The following is an 18,945-nucleotide window of genomic DNA, read 5'->3' as shown; positions in this document are numbered from 1 at the left end:
GCCGGCCCGCCCCCTTCCTAGCCCTCCCACCCCTCCGCGCCCCGCCGCTCCGCCGGAGCGCGTTTCTCATTGGACAGCCGGCGTGGCGCGGCGGCCATTGGCCGCGGTTGATGTCGGTCAGCGATCGCTGCCTTCCGGGTTTCGGCAGGAGGAGCGGGAGCAGCCGCCGCCGCCGCCGCCGCCGCCGCAGCATGAGGCGGGTCACGCTGTTCGTTAACGGCAGCCCCCGGAACGGGAAGGTGAGGGGAGGGGGGGGTGTCCCGCTTCCCGCGCACCTCCTCTCGCCCTCCCTTCGCCTCAGCCGCCGCGCAGGGGCGGAGCGGCCGTGCCCGTTTCGGGCTCCCGCCGCCGCGGGCCGGTGTGAGGGAGAAGCCCTCGGCCGCCCGCCGGGGCCGGGGCTGAGGCAGGGGAGCCTCGCTGCTCCCGCCGCCCCCTCCCCGCGCCCGGCGGCGCCGGCTGGGCCCGATCCCAGCGCTCCCGGAGCGCGGCAGGGCCTGCGGGGCCGCCGGCCGTGGCTGCCCGGGGAGGAGAGAGGGGTTCCCGGGGCGGCGATGCGGGGCGGGGGGGGGTCGTGACAAGCCAAGACGTGGCGGTCGGAGTCGCCTCCGCATCGCGGCGGCCGATGCCGGCCCTGGCGAGGCGCCGCGGAGCCCGTCGGTGCGGGGCTGCGGGCTGTCGGGGCTCCGCCGCGGGCAGCCAGTGCCGCGGGCGCGCTGCTGGGCAGCCGGGAGGGATCCTGCTTCGCCCCGCTGGCCTGTGTAAAACCCACGGAGTAACGTCCCGAGAGCGAAAATCGCGGTTTCTAGCCCCAACCAGCAAAGGAGAAGGCCCTGCCGTGCAGTTCTGAATGCTGTCTGCAATCCCTGGGTTTCCCCATCCACATCTCTGGAGTTTGATCTTTGCGTGTAGTTTGATCTTTGGGGTTTAGAGAGGGAAATAAATTCGGGAGAAGCTTGGAACAGGACAAATAGCAACATTTCAACAGAGAAATAAATACTCTCGTAATACTGTTACAGCACCGACACTCATTCTTTCCCTGCTGCTACCTACGTTGAGTCTTGGGCGAGAGATGTGCGAGTCACCCCATTTTAAGGCAGTTCTACTTCTGACATCAAAGTTGGTCTGTTTGTTTCTTTTTTTAGTAAAGATTCGTACATATCTTCTTCCGCCCCAGAAGATATTAATAGCCCTGGTAATAAGTCTGAAATGGCAGAAGCCCTGTGAGCGCAGTGCTGTAGCTGCCTCTCTCTCTCCCCTAGGTTGTGGCTGTTTATGGGACTTTATCAGATTTGCTGTCTGTGGCCAGTAATAAGCTTGGAATAAAAGCGACCAGTGTTTACAATGGAAAAGGTGGACTCATTGATGATATCGCTTTGATTAGGTAAGGCTTACCCAATAAAAGTCAAATCGTGGATGTGGATTAAGAGACTTACTAGCCTATTAATCCTCTGACCTTGATCAATAACCAGTGCTTTCCTTCAGAAGAGATGATCTTGTTTCCAGCCAATATGCCCAAAGGTGCTTTCATGCCTCAAGCCAAAATAATACTGGCTTTTGAACCTCAAAGTGTTTCTCTCTTGATGAATCAGAACTTGATACAAGCTGCATTTTATGCCTTTTAAGATCCTCCTGCCTTGAATCACAGTGCAGCGTATGCACCAGGAAAATCCTACTGTTCTAGCCAGCACATGGATGAGGTGTTTTTGAAAAGGAGACAAACTCTAGCGTTGCTTTGGCGTCACAAAATACTCCCAGAGTGGGGAGAAGAGCAACTAATTTGTAAAACTAAACTGGTTGAGTAACAGAAGCAGTCCCTACCTGGTTGGTACAGATGACATCTCAGGCGAAGTGGATCGTATTACAAACCACTGGAACCTGCAAAATTCAGACAAAAATCAGATCCTGAAGGTGTAGCTAAGGGCAACTGATTATCATTTACCTGAAACTAATCAGGAGGGGTTCCCACTGTCAATTAGAGTAACAAAAATTTATTTTTATTTTTTTTTCTCTCTTCCTCTTCTCCCGCCCCCTCCTCCCTCAGGGATGACGATGTTTTGTTTGTCTGTGAAGGGGAACCATTCATTGGTAAGTCTCTGTAGTTCTTATGTTTAACCTTTTGTTTAATGGAAAGAGGTTTTGCTTTGCTTAAACATAAATCCAGAATTGTATTTTCTGATGTTTTCAGAAGATAACCTCCTGCCCTATGGAGGATTCAGAAATATTAATGATTTTTCTAACCATTACTGTGTCTTTCATCTGTGTAGATCCTCAGACTGATGGGAGACATCATGAAGAATTGACAGGGTCACACACAGATTGGTTAACCCTCAATGTTGGAGGCCGATACTTCACCACTACACGGTAACTGGTTGGTTTTGTTCTTAAAGGACTTGATTTCAGTAAAGTAGTTATAGCAGCTGGTAGCGTACGTTCAGTTGGAGAGGCTCGAGATGCTCTTGCAAAAGAGCTAGGAAAATAGCTTACTATGGAGTAGGAGGTCTTTGACTTCTGCAGCTTTCTCTGTGTTTCGAATTTGCTCCCACAGTTTTGCAACACATTAATTCTTAAAACGTTTTCTGTATGAAGTGAAACTGGCGAAAAGCCTGAACAGGCCTGGATTTATCCTTGGAATATTTCAGTTAACCAAGTACTTTGTATTTAAAGTACCTTTACGATAGCTCAGGTCAGAAATGCATTTTGCCATCACGCTCTACGAAATTAAATCAGTGCAGCGTTGTAGCTGTTGGGACACGTCTCACATGCTGTTGTTACCTTCCAGCTGTCACGGGCAGGAAATACACCCCAACCAGCAAGTTTTGTCTCCTGAGCAAAACGTTCCGTTGTAAAAATAAAATGGTGCTGTCTTTGTTTTCTAGGAGCACTTTAGTTAACAAAGAGCCTGACAGCATGCTGGCCCACATGTTTAAAGATAAAGGTTAGTACATTGAAATAAACTTTATTTTGTAAGCAGCAAATTAGCAAAGTAGGCAAGAGGCACCACGCAGGGGAGGCTCTTGTTGATAAGTTACAGTATCAAAAGTACGTTAAAGTATCAAAGAAGCAGAAGAATCTTTTTTTTTAATATATAATTGTTAATTTCTCCGTTGCCCATGTAATGCGTAGCATCTCACAAACTGGAAACCTACCTGCCACGCGTAGTTAACGTTTTGGGGTCTTTGTTTGAGTTTAGCTTTTTAACTTACTGTTGCATCTTGCTCAGTTTTGTCAACAGACTCAAACTCTGTACGAGGCAGCCTTTAGGCAGCAGGGGCAGGCTGAAAGCTTAATGCCGCTGCTTTTACTCTAGCGGTGATTCTTACATATGTGATAAAATGTGTTAGTTATAGCTGGAGCGAGTTCGTTTAAGGTGATTTTTCTTTTTCCCCCCGCTCCTCTTTTCCTTTCTGTCCTCTGAGAAACGCCCTTTCAAGTGGAATGTTTCATAATCCGGTACCCTTTGGTAATAAAAATCTGAAACTGAAGCAAATGGTCTTCTATTAATATATGAAATTTAATTACATATATATGTTGTGGAAACAGATGCTTGGGGAAATAAGCAAGATCATAGAGGAGCATTCCTAATTGACCGCAGTCCTGAGTATTTTGAGCCAATTTTGAACTATTTGCGTCACGGACAGCTCATTGTAAATGATGGCATTAATTTGCTCGGTAGGTATAACCTGTATGACATCTCCTAAATTATTACTCTTTAGAAGTTAAACTTTGCCCTCAGGTAAACATGGTGAAGTCAGTGGGACTTTTGTACGCTCATCTAAATGTCTGGGATTTTTCTTTGGTGAATTTATTCTCACGCGTTGCAGTTCCACATGCTTGGTTTAATGAAGATATGCTGTTTCAACTTATTTATCTTGAGAGCATTAAAAATTCTCCATACTGGATTAACATCTGGCTGTAATTCTGGATTTGATATCTTTAACCTACTACTACTCTTGGAAACGTCCTTTCTGAGTTATTTTCTGCCTTTTAGATGCAAGCAAGCTCGCTTTTCCTCTATCCAGTTACAGCTGATATAATGTATGTGGTGGTCCGTTTTATTAGTGAATGCATTTCTTTGAGACTCCTTAAACTTCAACAAGCGATCTGCTCATCTTTGTTAGTGTAGCTAAAATGTATAAAAGGTATAACAAGTTGGGAAAGTCACTTGAACTGATGCTCCTCCAATAGTAAGGATGGATTAACCCAAACTTTTTGGCATCTTCTCGGTGCGGCTATACCCGGCCTTCTCCCGGACGGGAAGAGGAAGGCTCCCTCGTTAACAACTCCCTGTAAATAACAAATGCTCTTTGTTTTGTTAGGTGTTTTGGAAGAAGCCAGGTTTTTTGGTATCGATTCCCTAATTGAACACCTAGAAATAGCTATTAAGGTAACTTGTTTTCTTTAATACGTGAACGCCCGTGTCCTAGTCTTCCAGGCAATATGTAGCGTAGTCCTATCTGTATTAGCTTTTAAACTACTCTCTCAACAGAACTCGCAGCCAGCTGAGGATCATTCTCCTATATCTCGAAAGGAGTTTGTCCGATTCCTGCTGGCAACCCCAACCAAGTCTGAGCTGCGATGTCAGGTGCGGAAACGCAGGCTTTGTCTTCATCTGTGGTGTTGGTGTCTGGTGGCCAAACATCCTGCAGCATCATGTGACCACATGAAATTCAAACCACGTGTGCTTCCCCCGCTGGTTTTGATTGAGTTTTGATTCCAGGCTGTGGCAGGGCGACCTTAACATGAAATTCAAGCGTGCTGTTTGGGCTGCTTTCCTTCTTCAGGTTGAAGGTTTCCTCTAGGAGCCATTTGTTACCCTGTTCTAATTAAATGTAAAATGCACTAGCACGACCAAGGACAATGCCTGATAGCTTTGCCTTTACATTTCATTAGTCTTATGTAGTAGAATTGATGGTCTTGTGTGTGTGTGTACCTATATCTGTGTGGGTTTATACGCACGTACACATACGTGATTCTCTTAACTGTTTTGCATTCAGAGCTACACCTTACCCTCTAACTTTTGGGGGTTTATCCTTTTGTTTTTAGGGTCTCAATTTCAGTGGAGCAGACCTTTCGCGTCTAGATCTTCGGTACATAAACTTCAAGATGGCTAACCTAAGCCGTTGCAACCTAGCACATGCCAACCTGTGCTGTGCAAACCTCGAGAGAGCTGACCTCTCTGGATCAGTGCTTGACGTAAGAATTGCTGCGTCTTGCAAAGTCTGGGCTGTCCTTTAGTTAAGGGCAGAGGAATTGGAACAAGCAGATAAGTGTAAAACATGTAGTTCTTCAATATTTTCTGCAACTGTTGTAGTTAGATCACTGCAAAAGCTTTTTGAAGCTATCTTAACTTAAAAAAATGAAAAAAAGGGTAGTGGATGAGAATTATCTGCCTTCCTGATGATAGAGAAGTAATAGTATAGCAAGTTCTTAGACTTCCTCACAGTAACAAGGCTGTTGTGCTTTAATAGCATTCACTTCTGCAAGAGAAATGAAAACGATACCTGATCATTTTTGGTATTGTTCATCTTTGCATTTTTATGGATCTCGCTGACACGTCTCTCTCTGTCAGTGTGCAAACCTTCAAGGGGTAAAGATGCTGTGTTCCAACGCAGAAGGAGCATCTCTAAAAGGGTGCAATTTTGAAGATCCATCAGGCCTGAAAGCTAATTTGGAAGGTAAGAAGTTTTCGCCTGGTAGGTGCTCCGTCAAAACTGAACCGTGTGCTTGTAAATCTCTATGGCGTGTGAAAGGTTTAGCCGTGGTTTGTACAATCCTTGTTTTCGTGAGAAGGGGCCACAAATACCGGACCGAGTGTGTGACCGTATAATCATTAAGGTTGGAAAAGACTCTCGGATCATCAAGTCCAACCCCCAGCCCAACCCCCCCAGGCCTCATAAACCATGCCCTGAAGTGCCGTGCCTGCATGTTTTCTGAACCCCCCCAGGGATGGTGACTCCCCCACCTCTCTGGGCAGCCTGTAATCATTCACTGTTAATCGTCAAATTCCAAGTTCTACCTTGACCTCTATCAATTTACACGGCTTTGAGGAAGCATTGTGCTGGAGCTGCTGTGTTTCTGACTGTTTTTCCTTAAAAAACTATTCTTTGTGCGTTTTAGGGGCTAACCTGAAAGGTGTCGACATGGAAGGCAGTCAAATGACAGGAATTAATCTAAGAGTTGCAACGCTGAAAAATGCAAAACTAAAAAACTGTAATCTTAGAGGAGCAACTTTGGCAGGAACTGATTTGGAAGTGAGTTATGATTAATTTTATTTCCTAACTAGTCACCTGATAAAACTCTGGGGATGGCTGGCTTTTGGCTGAGTTCTCCAGCTTCAAACTAGACAGAGTGCCCTCGTTGTTTTCTCAGTCTTAGCGAGCTGTGGATGATCTAAGGAATCACATTTCATTCTAGCCTCGGTTTGGAAGATGAATCTGAAGTCTTGGATTTGTCAGCACCCCAAAGCCACAGGAATGGCTTGTTCATCTCAAAAGTGATGCATGGAAATACTGCTAGACTTAACTCCCAGTGTGAGATCATGCCATCGCTGAAGAGAAATGCAGTTGCCTGGGTTTGTGGGTTTGGGGTTTTTTGTTTGTTTGCTTTGATCCCGGGTCAGCATTTGTGGAGTAACGGTGGAATCTTACCTGACAGGTGGCACGTGGTACGCGACTGTCTCTTCTTACTTAGAAAGACAAACTAGCTCATTTCCAAGCTGTGCACGTGGCTGTTCTTCAAGTACTGGAGAAGTTTTCAGAGTGATGTCTGGTGAGATCACTCTGAGGCAGCTTCTTTCTAGCTTTGTTCAGCAAGCATTAGTAACTCCTGGAAGATAATTTGGTATAGAGAGTGTTAAGTCTGACAACTTAAAAATAAATCCAGCTGTTACTGTGCTAAGGAGCTACTCTCTCACAAGAACTAAACCAGCCTCTAAAGTGGGGTGATAAACTAGAAGTTTACGCTGACATTTATGGAAGTAGATGCGGTTTCTGTATAACTGGAGTTAAGGCAGAGTTTTGAACTAAGTTCTGGGTATATTCCATTAACATTTAATTTTTCTTTTACCCTTTAGAATTGTGATCTATCAGGGTGTGATCTACAAGAAGCTAATTTGAGGGGATCCAATGTAAAAGGAGCTATCTTTGAAGAGATGCTGACACCTTTGCACATGTCTCAGAGCGTCAGATAGGGAAGAGAATGTGCCGAAGAGGAAGGAATCAGAACGTTTATTGTGGCTTTCTTCACCTCCTCCCCATATTACGTTAGAAGTAATGGTTATTAGACAACTTACATTTGCAGTAGTGCCTAAGTAAACTCTTCTTTAATGACTTTTGGGGGAGGGAGCTTTTGTTCAAGAGGTAGAAATGGCATCTGTTTCTACCTTTGTGAACAGAGTGAGGAAGTGGGCTGGTTCTAGAACCAGAATGTGGGGCCGGTTTGGGGGGGGAGGGTTAAATAGATCCATTGTTTAGCATTGCCTCACTTTGGAATGCATTTTAATTTATAAAGCACAATATATGCAATTCTATTTATTAAATCTGTAGCTGCAATATGAATAGAAAATGTAATTCATGTATAGTAGCAACGAAGTTCAGGTTTACAGTTAGACTAGTGTAGTTACGGTTAGTTTCTTCATTCATGCACATGTATTAAATGACAGATGTGGTTTAGACAATGTCCACAGGATCTTTTCAGGTACTCTCTTCTTCTGGGGTGAAAACCAGTTAACTGTCATCATAGCTAATATCTTGCCTTGTAGTAGTTTGAATGCAGGTAGAGAACAGTGTTGTCATCTTCTAAAACAGGCAGTGGAAGCTGCTTCCACCGAAGGGATCTGCATACAGAGCAGATACAGTCATAACAGAAATGGGATGGCTTACTTAATCCTTCCCAAATCGGTGTGAAATTGCGCTATCAATCACAGCTGGTATGAAAAATGCTCCTGCTTTCAGATGTCCTGACCCCTCCAAACTGGAGTACCTGTAGGTTTTTCATTCTTTGTGAGGAATTAAGTGTACATAGGAAAATACAACACTGTCACCAAAGTCAAGATAAGCACTGGGGCCACAGTACATGCTCCGTCCTCCCGCCATTACTCCAGTACATGAATAGACGGCACCCGTTTCCCCTCAATGTACTATGCAAATACTCTTGTCCACCGAATCCTTGAAAGCGCGGACGTAATCCTTTTCCCAGCCAGATCTTAGTATTCCACTTTGGGCCTGCTTGAAGTGGCTGTAAAAGCGTCTTGCACAGGGCAGCGTGCCCTTCCACAACTGCTTTACCTGTGAGCAAATAGGGAACCGTGTGACTTCTGCAGAGCAGAAAGCCTCGCGCATCTCTTTAGGTGGCGGTGCGCGTCATCTAATAAGCTGTTTCCACTGTAGCATCAGTCTAGTTCTCATCTAAGAAAACATCGATGTTGTACACAATCAAATAGCACATGAAGGAACTATACCAAAAAAAAAATTAAAAGGTGCATCAAGAACTCTTACCTCAGATGATGCTTAAAACACCCCAAAGTTAAAACTAACCTTGAATCTAAGGAAATACAGCTGTTACTGGAAGTGAAGACCCAACGTATCCTCCAAGTTACAGAACGAGACGCTGTTAGCGGTGGCTTCAGTTCCACAGTTACTTCAGTGGCTGCCTTTTACCTGCAGTGCAGATTTCCAGCCCTCTGAACGGAGCCTGGTTGTCGCAGTAGTTGTTACACAAATGCTGCTTTGCCATCGATCTGGAGAGATTAGTTCAGGAACGGTATATGATTGTTTGGGGGGAATTGCAGGATTCTCCCTTATTTTCAAGGTGGGTTGACTCAGGCATACGACATGAGCTTCTGGGACTCCAAATCCCACAGCCATGTGGTTCAGAATTGGGATTTTATTTCCTCCTGATTCCCAGGCCTCTTGATCTGGCTCTAGGACAACATCGTGTCCTCGGTGAAATACACCTAAAGAGTCAAGGGAGTATTTCAGTGTGATTTTGGAGTCCTTTCTCCCACCTCATCGCTTTCATTGAGAGTGATGTATATGTTGCAGTAGAAGATGATTCCTAGGGCTAGAGAAATAAATGAATTATTTTTCTTTATCGTATTTTGTAGCTGGCAGAAGTAAAATATTGTATGGAAGAAAATCTATTTTCATAATCACTGTGTATAAGATATATTTGAACTTTCACTGAAGCACTATGTTTTGAATAATCACAGCATGTGGCATCATTCATTCACAGACGAATTTAAGGTACCTCTTTTGCTATGACAAAGCTATGAGTAGCCCAAAGTGGCCTGTTCAGAAATTGCGGGTTCCAGCCTAGTTTAAATTGCGTAAATAAAAGTGTGAAATCCAAAAGCGTCTTGGTTGTCTTAATTTAAAATAACCGCTCTCAGTCTTATCTGACTTCTGTGGAAGGGCAGCAAGTTAAGAGATAATGTGATTTTTAACTTTGATAGCTCCTTGTATACAAACTTAAAAATATTGAAGCTCTAGTTGGTTTTGCCCTTCACGAGACCGCGAAGGTCACCTTAGCCTGGGTGTGTAGGTAACCAGGGCTTTCTCAAATGGGCTACTTACGGTAAACTAGGACTTATCCACGCTTGAGTACTTACTTTATGAGAAGAGTGTTGGGTGTCTTTACTGCTGCGCTGGCACTTTGCATTATGGCAGAAAGCATGAGTTGTTTTGCTTTCAAGCACGAAGGTTACCTGCTAGAAGAACAAGAAAGCGTACCTTCCGTGGTGGGGATTGCTGCAGCGTTTCCCGTACGCTCGGTTTGAGAACTTCCACGGGGCTTTTTTTGACTTGTCATTCATCTGCAACACTTTTCAGTCATATTTGCATAATAAAATAGTTGGAGTGAGGTCATTAACCACAATTTACACAGGTAGATGCACTATTTAAAAACTCCACATTAGAGTACCATCACGCAGCACAAGCAGACAAACCGTGCCGCACTTACTAAGGAAGTGCTAAAGCACTGCCGGAAGAAAAAACCCTTGGTTTTTTAATAGACTTTGGTCTATAAAGTGCTCGTGATTTCAGTCTAATGAACTGTGGCACAACAGCGATAACACAAATAGAGCACATCCGCATCAGTGCTGTCGAGCACCCTGCAACCAAAATTGGAAAAAAATGTAGTTATTTCTTCAGTTTCTCCCCTCTGGGACACTTCCTTGGGGTAGGAATGCTGCCGGAAAAGCCTGAGACACTCAGTAGGTTACCATATGCCCTTCCAGCACTTCAGTCAAGAGAGGTCTTGATTCTTGGAGTGGGAATCCACAGACCCAGGTTTCCCTGACGAGTCCTTGAATTCCACACAGGTACTTAACAGCGTTGCAGGCATTAAAATTTCTCTCCCCAGAACAGACAAACCAGTGCTCTTGAAGGTCTGGGAGCTCTTCTGAAAAGCCTACATCAACCATGCTCCAGTGTTGGAAAACTAAGGAGGGGTCGTGTGATGAAAACCCAGCTTCGTACATTGATTTTTTTCTTTTGAGAGCACAAAGCTGGCACCTGCCTGACAAGCCCGGACTAAAGCGCTCCCACACCTTGGATCAGCCTGAAGCGCTCCCAGACCTCACATCAGAGCTCCATTCGGACTCTGCCTCTGCCAAAATCAGAGTACTTTATCGGTTTCCATTACACAGGGCTGTAAGAGTATTTGTGGGCAAACAAAAACCAGCTGTAATCTTTTAGCCTCCCGACTCCCCTGTGTAACTTACGGCTGTGGCCTCGGGTTGGAGAGAGGACATGGGACAGCTCGCTAACCAGCGCGGTTAGGCGCTCTTTCTGGCCTGCTTTGGTAGGCCAGCAGTGTAGCTATACCAGAAACCTGTGGAGAACCAGACTTGTTGCCAGATGTTGAGGGTATGCTGTCTTAGACCTAGCTTAAAATGATGGGTCAATAAAAGGTACAATTATTGGGCTACGCAGGCCCCCTTCCCTCTTTAAATGTCATCCCTCAGGATGAACAAACTCTTCTGTTTATCTTTAGATAACCTTAATTTTTGCCAGGCTCGTCAGGGAGGGAAGGAGTCTTACAACACTGGTACAGGAAAAGCTCACTTCCAAAGTGATGTGCCTACGCTGAAGTAACATTTCTCCCACTGAAACAAACTATTTTCACAGCTTGATCAGTTTATCAGCTGGAGTTAAGTGTTGGCACTTCTTGCCATGAGTAGGAGGAGCATTAGAGCAGGAAGAATTACTCTTTGCTAGAGTCACTAAATCCTCCTTAAATTATTTACTTATTAAATTACTTTTAATCCATTCATTTCAAAGGTGTCCCGGGAGTAGGAACAGAGGATGTTTGAAGAACACTAAACATGATACATTCAATTGCACATAAAACAGTGCACAGCACGTCAAAATAGCCGGAGGTGGATAAAAAAAAATCAGATTTCTGCAGTCAAAATTACTGAATTTAACTCTTGCATGCAAACAGCCGTCAACCCCGTTATAAAACTGCAGTGCATAAACTCTCAAGAGCGAAGAACTCTCAAAGTATTTCAATGCATATGTTTACACACACACACATATATATATATTTGTGTGTGTATATATATAAACCCACAAAACAATGCGTCTGGGAATCCTATTAACCAAAGAAACCCCATCGTGACAACAAAGAGGGTCCCTTCTCCAGCATATTTACAACCCAATATGCTTGTCCATCTGATCCGTTTAATGCTACTTTGCATTTTATAGGGCAACGACTATCAAGGCACTTTAATTTAAACGTTAAGGAGGACCTTCGAAGGAGCACGCAGACAGCTCTGTGCACTTGGGCCGTCACAGGCTCTTGTTTCTGCACCAAAGGACCGTTTCCTTCATGCCCGATATACAAAGACTAAAGTGAATCCCTCATTCGTTGCAGCTCCCGTAAGCCCCTCTTGACAAATTCAAGAACTTTCACCCAAGAACTTTCGCTTAAAAATTCGAAGCCGCTGAAAGAAAAGACTGTGTGTTTTCCATGGGGCAACAGCAGTCAGCTAGATTTGAACGCCAGATTTATAGCCTCTTAAAAGAAAGGCTGCTACTTTTATGGCTCTTAGAGAAAACAGCTGAATTTATTAGCTACACCAGGGGTGTTCCAATTATGTGCTTTACTTCTGCTGCATTACAGCAATCTTAAGAACAAAATTGCAGCCTGGGAGATAGACTCGGATAAAGTTACCTGCTGTGAAACGTTCGGTGTTGGGGTGGTTGTATATAAAAAGGGAGATGACAAGCATACTTGCAGGACGTTTTCAAACGGAGACAAGTTGGAGCTGTTCTGCAACCTCTCTCAGCAAGCAGGTAATGTGCTTGAACAACGTACCAGATTCCCTTTTTCCTTATTCAGTGCTTACAGACGCTTATATTAGAAGAAACTTGCATTAAAAGAGACTGCAAAGAGCACTTTTTAAGGAGCAGGGACATGAGAACTGAAACCGGCTAAACTGAACGCATCTGTCAAGTATCAACAGGGACTTTCATGGGACCTTTGAGGTCCAGATATTCTGAAAAACTCTGAAAGGGTGTTCAAAAATCCTAATTCAGATCTTCATCCAAATTTTTCAGATGTCAAATCTCTTTATAACGAGCTAATCCACACTTTGAGAGGCTCACAATCCAGCTCTGGCTCACACGTAGGCACCGTGCCACTGGGGCGCAGATCACAACTGGAGATCCAGAAATGTAACATTTTCATAATTCTCTAAGAGGCAAATGGAGCTGTAATGTCATTATGAACAGAAAGGTGGGTTTTTTTCTCTCACAGGATGGAGAAGTCTAGGAAGATCTTTGTCAGTGTGCTCCTGTTTGTCATGTCTGTGGAAATCTGCTTGGCTCAACACTGGTCTTACGGCCTGCAGCCAGGAGGCAAAAGGAGCGCCGAAAACCTGGTGGAATCCTTTCAAGAGGTAGGTTCTAGCCTGTAAAACCACCCTGTTGCTTTAGCTCCGATCCCTTATCCGTAAAAGATGCAAGCAAAAAAGAGGTGACATAGGCTTTGCTGTATATGCGTATCTGCTTCTTTCCCCCCAAACATACGTACACATATATATATACGCACACCCTCATTTTTTTAAATTAGTAATTGGCATTAGGGTAAGATGGCACCTGACAGCCTTGCATGAAGAACAGTGCTGCCTACCGCAGCCAGAGCTTGGGCAGCCTGCTCCGGAGGAGAGATGGAAGTTCGAGTTGCGCGTTGAACCCGGTTTCATCTTCCCCGCCACGTTTCCGGCGCTCTGCTCGCGGGCTGTTGTACGACAACGTTCCTCCGGTTCACGGAGAGCGTCGCGACAGGCAGCCGTCACGTGGTAACTGATGAGCTGGGAAGCACTTACATGGCAAAGCAAATGTGAAAGGTTCTGTCCACCCGCGGTTTTCCCATCCTTTCCCATCCTCCATGCGCAGCCCCTCGTAGCAGCAGTTCGAACATCCTGGTTCTAAGCTGGCTGTAGCCCAAGCACAGCGCCCGGGAAGGAGCCGCACTCAAATTGTGCGGTGGCAGTTTCAGCTTCCTCTCTAACTAGGGGAGAGTTGCTTCAGCAGAAAAATCTCCCTTCATAAAGGCTGTATCCCTTCCCAATTCAGATTGCAAACGAAATGGAAAAACTAGGGGAAGTGCAGAGGACCGAATGCCCAGGCTTGTATCAGCGTTCCAGGTTCAGCGATCTGAAGGAAGCCATGGTAAGTAACGGGGTTTTTTTTTTTTCTTTTATCATCTATGGGAAAATTAGGGGACTGGCCCAGGCTGGGAGGGTACGTGGAGTGGAAAAGGAAGAGGCAGCACGGAAGTTAGTTCACGTGTGGCAATGCCGGCTCTGCCCTCGTCGTCTGCGTCATTCTCAATGCCTCAGACTTACAGTCCTAGGACAGGACTACATTATTCTTATGCTCCCATTGCAGGAATGTCCTTACTCACGAAACTAAAAGCAAAATAAAGTCAAACACATTCTACCTTAATACAAATCTATGCAGCATTCACAGATGCTTAACTTCAAAGGCGCACTTTGCCAGCTGAAGGATCAAGCCATATGGAAGCTGCTGCTCCCAGGGTCCCTAGACTGGGAAATGTGTTTTCCATTAGATGCTCTAATGCAATGACAGCAGAGACTTCACATACAAACTAACTGCCATGGAAAGAATACTCTCAGGCTAAAATGTGCTCTTTAATTAATATAGCAACACCTTGATCAGGCCAGATGGTCGCCGCTTTCTGGGAAGTGTCTCTGAGCTGTCCCAAAGCTGAAACACTAAATCTCTACTTCCTCGTTGAAGCCAAGACTGAAAGTTTCAAGTACACACTCCAGCCTTTCACTGAGGAACCTGGCCTGAACAAAGGCTCATAAACTCAGTAACAGGAACGCAGACAGGCCAGAGTCTGACTTCCATTGGATTTTCATGCAGAAACTACCTAAAATCCAGTGGATTTTTTTTAGGTCATCTTTAATTCTATTTGTACTGAACATAAAATGGAATCTTTTTCCACGACTCTGGCTTCCAATAGCACTACTTACAGAATGAAGAGCCAGCAAGAGTTACTTAATGCGTTTAGCCTTCTTTTTTACTGCTAGAGACTATGTTAGGCAGGAAAAGATACTGGAATAATTATCAGGGTAGTTGAAATAAGTCCTTGATACTTCTTGCTCATGAGGGAAATTTGGCCTTTCTTTGCAGAGCTGAAGCCCCCCCCCCCCAGTCAGATTCTTAGGTTTGCTCAGAAACTGCCGCTAATCTTGCACATAAACGTGAAAACTGCTAAGCCTCCGCATCAAACACTTAGTTTGCATGTCTTACACCTCTATCATAGCCTGAATTATATCGCCTTCTTATTTCTAGCTGCTTAATGACATTGCAAACAAACGAAACTTTTTCCAGATGCAGCTCTTCCGATGTGACACATTCCTGGAGTTGCTACAGGAATGTTACACAATGAACCGGGAGGGGTCTGGAAATGGTCCACCCCACGGAAAAATGTCCAATTATCTTCATCATTTCCTGGAGAAGCTGGTAGTGAGCAAACAAAAATCCACCTAGCTAAGGTACAATAGGGAAAAAATAACGTATTCAGAGAGCACATCTTTCCAAAACACCTCAAACTTTCAACTCGGAGGTAACAATGTCAATAAATATCCAAGTAGGAGACCAGATCCAGCAGGATGCGACACAGGAACGCGGTTTCCATTCCAGCAGAACTAAGGTACGCAGAGACCCGTAACAGGGCAACCGTGCCGCTCCGTAACGGCCCTGTAACGCTTCTGCAAGCACAGCTTTCTTGTCTCTGCTATCTTGGCCAACTGCTTAAGCTCACAGAGCCGTTCTACATACTGACGCTTTGTGCAAGTTCACGCGTCTTGTCCTAAACCGCTGTCAGAGTGTCGCGTTCAACAGCTGCTGGGTTGTACTCCAAGAACTGCTGCAGCGGTGGAGCCCCTAACAGATGTAAAGCTGGTCACGCACTTTGGGATGAAAAGGGCCATTATACGTGTCAGTTACATTATACGGTATGACCAGATCCACGGGCAGGTGGCAGAGAGATCGTGTCCGGTCAGATTTATGTCGTTCTAATCCTCCTCCCCATGGAGAGCGCAACGTGAATATTTTAGCATCTGACCAGGCTTTAAAATGCCAGCATCAAAGTTATTTCTTCTCTTTAAAAAAAAACAGTATATGATGTGTGTTTACAGGAAAGTCTGATCGAAGGAGAAGCTGGACGAAAGAAGATTTAAACCCGCAAAGCCAAATGGAACAACGGACCCAGAATAGAATTTCAGCGCTATGTTAAAAACAAGTCCTCTTCAAATGGCCTCTGCTTAGATTGCATTGTGTGAATAAACAGTCTGAAGCTGCACTTAAATAGTAGAAGATAATTGTTGTGTAGATTACTAGCTTGTGTGTAAAAGCGAACACGTTCTAGTCCAGTGGCGGCCGCAGCAGCACAGGGTCTGCTTTGCATCCTGCAATGGAAACTTGGACGTGACGGCTTTTGTTTCACACATACAGACAATGCCTGGACAAAGGCACTGTCTGATCTCACTAATCTCTGGATAAAACGGTCATAAAACGATGTCAAAAATCAAGAATAAACTTACTGTTGGACTGTAATTCCACTCATTCTTCAGCAGTCTATGTATGAAAGACTTTTATACGCTCTTTTTTTACTGGTTCACTCATAAAAACTACATTTATTTTTAAAACATATTTACAAATTTACAACAGTTAATGCATTAAAAAAAAAAACCACACCATAAAATGTATACACCTTGCTTTACAGACTAAATCTTATGTCATTTACCCAGAGAGTTGCAGACCCCCTTTCCAAAGCTTAGCTCTTACTCTTTCTTCAGAGCCAGTTTAAAAGCTGTATTTTTCACTGATTCAGTTGCAGAGGACTAAAAGAAAGGAAAAAAGAAGGTATTTGCAGCCTGCAGAGGTGGGTTTCATAGCTAAACCATCAAATCCAGGATCTCAAAACACTCACAAAAACACGTTACACAACATCCATATTCTCCTGAATTCAAGACAAGCCTGTGCCAAGGTTTCCCATGTCATTGAACCCTTGTCACACCAACAACGAGAAGCTACATCAATTAACACCGGCACAGTGGGGCTGAACCTCAGAGCCGCTGGGGACCTGCACCTCTGTTTAAAACATACAGAAGCTGCAGACCGTGCACGTGAAAAGCAAGTTCAACGTGCGCAGTCACGCAGGTTTCAGTGACGGCCTTACATCGGAACAGGCAGACCAAGACAGCGTAAACGGATGCTTTTCACCTCTTCCCTCTTGTTAAGCTCCTCCGGACTGCTGGGGGTACACGCTGTCCTGGAGGTGCTTTAAGGTAAGAGGAGCAGAATTAGGTGAACCTTGTGCCTTTGAAAAGCCCCTCTCCTCCCATGCAATCAACAAAATCACATTGTTTATTTTTTCTTTCTGATGTAGCCCTAGGAAACGCTCACCCTGGTCCGCTAGATAATTTGGTCTGCGACAGCAAGTATAAGATAGGGGAGATTTTTAATTAAATGAATCGAGAGAAAGGAGCAGTAATGGGTCAGGAATGTTTTCACTATAAAAAAAAAAAGATTACAGTTAATTTACAGACATCTTAAACTTATTATTTCCATTTACAATTATAAAAATAAATAAGGAGAGAAAATCTGAGCCGTTATTACTACAAGCCTAACTCACTGTTAGTCTGTGGAACATACCCTGGGCTGCAGAGCGTGAAGGTTATTAGATAGATGCAGGTTCTCAAAACCCACCGCATATACACGACAGTATTTTCTGCCACTGCAGATCGCAGAGCTGTTCTCACTGGAATCGGTGTCCTTTCCTAATCCAATAATCCACTGAAATGGAAAGCTGTCTGTTTCTCTCTTCCCCTGATGTGGATTAGAGCCTGTAACATTTTTAAAGGAATTTTTCACAGCATGACAAATTTTAATTAAAAGCTCCAGAAAACAAGTGTTGAGCATATTTCTCCAAAGAAAAAAAAAATCCTCTAAGACTTGAAATTTAACACTAGCTTTGAACAGCATAGCTATGAAATGGGATTAGATTTTGTCTTCTCTGCAGACTGGTTATTTAACTTTGAGATTTGTTTTATTCAAAACGATGAATTGGGTAGAAAAGCTGCTGTTTGCTCTCATTTCTGGTCTGCAGAGATGACTGTTCTCCTACTCCCATTTTTCGCCCTCCAGTTTAAAAGACATTAGATGACATTTCCAAAAGCATCTAATTAACATGGAAAGATGATTCTCATTTTGAAAACTAAGTAGGGAGACCTTAAACTGTCTCTGAAAATTAAATCTCAGAACTTAAGCCAGGTAGGTACTGTAGCAAAAGACCAGAACACTTAAAATCAGGGGTCTGGTGGGATTTCTCATGAGTGTGGCCACTTAATTCCACTTAATTAAAATCAGTCAGGTCCCATGCTTCTTCACACACTTAAATGCCCAACTGCCTTTAAAAATCTGACACTTAGAAGACAATACTTTTTCTAAAACTGGCACAAAGCCCTGCATAATTTAGGCACAGCACAGAAATTCCATCTTGCACCTCCAAGCAAACGATGCTGACTTATATCAGCTAACATACCTCTTCACATACCGCAGTCAGTAATATATTTAAGAAGGCTGAACTCCAGTTTGTGAGTTAGTTTGCTGAAAGGCAAGAAGAGGAAGCGGGAAGAGTTTACAGCACTTCAGACCCAGAACCAAAATGCCCAAAATATCTTGGGAAGGGAAATCTCACTCCGTACCCTTCAGGCACCAGCTGATCCTCTGCTTCCAGTTAGGGTGATGTCTCAGCTACAACAGCCTCCACCTGGCCAGACAAGCAAGGCAGCAAGAAGAAAAGCCTGAGCTGTGCAGACAGCAATACCAAGATACGGGTTAAGGAACCTGCCAGGTGAGACAGCGCAACTGCAAGGCAGAGCATACAGGACGATACCATCTTCACGGCTTTTTAAGGAGCTGGCTCTACAGTAGAAGCCAAAGATCAGAATACGAATGAAAGGCCTGTTTCAGCCAGTGCTCACTTTACACAAAGCACTGAAGCTTCCCAGACTTCTGCCAGCACTGGGATGGGTTACAGCCACCACCCTGCTTGCTCTCCTGACTCTCTAGGTGACTTGGGCACCTTGCTAGCTCAGGTATTAGCACCAAGGATCAGCACTCAGAGACAGCAACTTCTTATCCCTAATGGCTGGCAGCTGCATAATCCAAGGAAGGAAAGGAGGGGAGAAGGTAACAAACCACTTACATGCTAAGTACTCTGTTCATAAACCTAGTCTATAAAACTGCAAAAAAAAGCAGCCAGAACCAAGTCTCCCCAAGCTAGACAGCATGATGTAAAGAGTCATTACAGATCAGCTGAAAAATTCTTCCCAAGGTCAGACTTTCTCCCGCGAGGTTTTTTTTGCAGGGACTAGCTCCCTCCTCCAGGAAAAAAACCAAA

The 18,945-nt window shown here is 44.4% G+C and overlaps 2 protein-coding genes across 3 annotated transcripts; both read left to right on the top strand.

The window, feature by feature from the left end:
- The first annotated feature begins 90 nt into the window (after positions 1–90).
- On the top strand, positions 91–9,346 carry KCTD9 (potassium channel tetramerization domain containing 9). Of its 2 annotated transcripts, XM_075074499.1 has the most exons (13): positions 113–239; positions 1,017–1,120; positions 1,260–1,381; positions 2,042–2,085; positions 2,265–2,361; positions 2,877–2,935; positions 3,541–3,669; positions 4,317–4,384; positions 4,487–4,582; positions 5,044–5,193; positions 5,570–5,675; positions 6,118–6,251; positions 7,073–9,346. In XM_075074499.1, exons 2-13 carry the CDS (start codon positions 1,070–1,072, stop codon positions 7,187–7,189), a joined length of 1,173 nt encoding a protein of 390 aa, XP_074930600.1. In that variant the 5' UTR covers positions 113–239; positions 1,017–1,069; the 3' UTR covers positions 7,190–9,346. The 2 variants fall into 2 exon arrangements, with proteins under 2 accessions (XP_074930599.1, XP_074930600.1); XM_075074498.1 differs by lacking the exon at positions 1,017–1,120 and having other exon boundaries at positions 91–239.
- A 2,849-nt stretch (positions 9,347–12,195) lies between these two features.
- Positions 12,196–16,098, top strand: GNRH1 (gonadotropin releasing hormone 1). Its single transcript, XM_075117507.1, has 4 exons — positions 12,196–12,296; positions 12,760–12,901; positions 13,581–13,676; positions 15,677–16,098. The coding sequence occupies exons 2-4, from the start codon at positions 12,761–12,763 to the stop codon at positions 15,716–15,718; spliced, it is 279 nt and encodes a 92-aa protein (XP_074973608.1). The 5' UTR covers positions 12,196–12,296; position 12,760; the 3' UTR covers positions 15,719–16,098.
- Positions 16,099–18,945: the final 2,847 nt, after the last annotated feature.

This window comes from Phalacrocorax aristotelis, chromosome 24, assembly GCF_949628215.1.
Source record: "Phalacrocorax aristotelis chromosome 24, bGulAri2.1, whole genome shotgun sequence".
Taxonomy (NCBI): domain Eukaryota; kingdom Metazoa; phylum Chordata; class Aves; order Suliformes; family Phalacrocoracidae; genus Phalacrocorax; species Phalacrocorax aristotelis.
The sequence above is the reverse complement of the archived record's forward strand: the minus strand, read 5'-3'. Positions and strand labels throughout refer to the sequence as shown.

Coding starts and splice junctions, on each gene's coding strand:
- KCTD9 (XM_075074498.1), top strand. CDS start 111: ATGTCGGTCAGCGATCGCTGCCTTCCGGGTTTCGGCAGGAGGAGCGGG. Junction 2,362..2,876: donor CGATACTTCACCACTACACG/GTAACTGGTTGG, acceptor TTTGTTTTCTAG/GAGCACTTTAGTTAACAAAG. Junction 5,676..6,117: donor CCTGAAAGCTAATTTGGAAG/GTAAGAAGTTTT, acceptor TGTGCGTTTTAG/GGGCTAACCTGAAAGGTGTC.
- GNRH1 (XM_075117507.1), top strand. CDS start 12,761: ATGGAGAAGTCTAGGAAGATCTTTGTCAGTGTGCTCCTGTTTGTCATG. Junction 12,902..13,580: donor TGGTGGAATCCTTTCAAGAG/GTAGGTTCTAGC, acceptor TTCCCAATTCAG/ATTGCAAACGAAATGGAAAA. Junction 13,677..15,676: donor GCGATCTGAAGGAAGCCATG/GTAAGTAACGGG, acceptor GTGTGTTTACAG/GAAAGTCTGATCGAAGGAGA.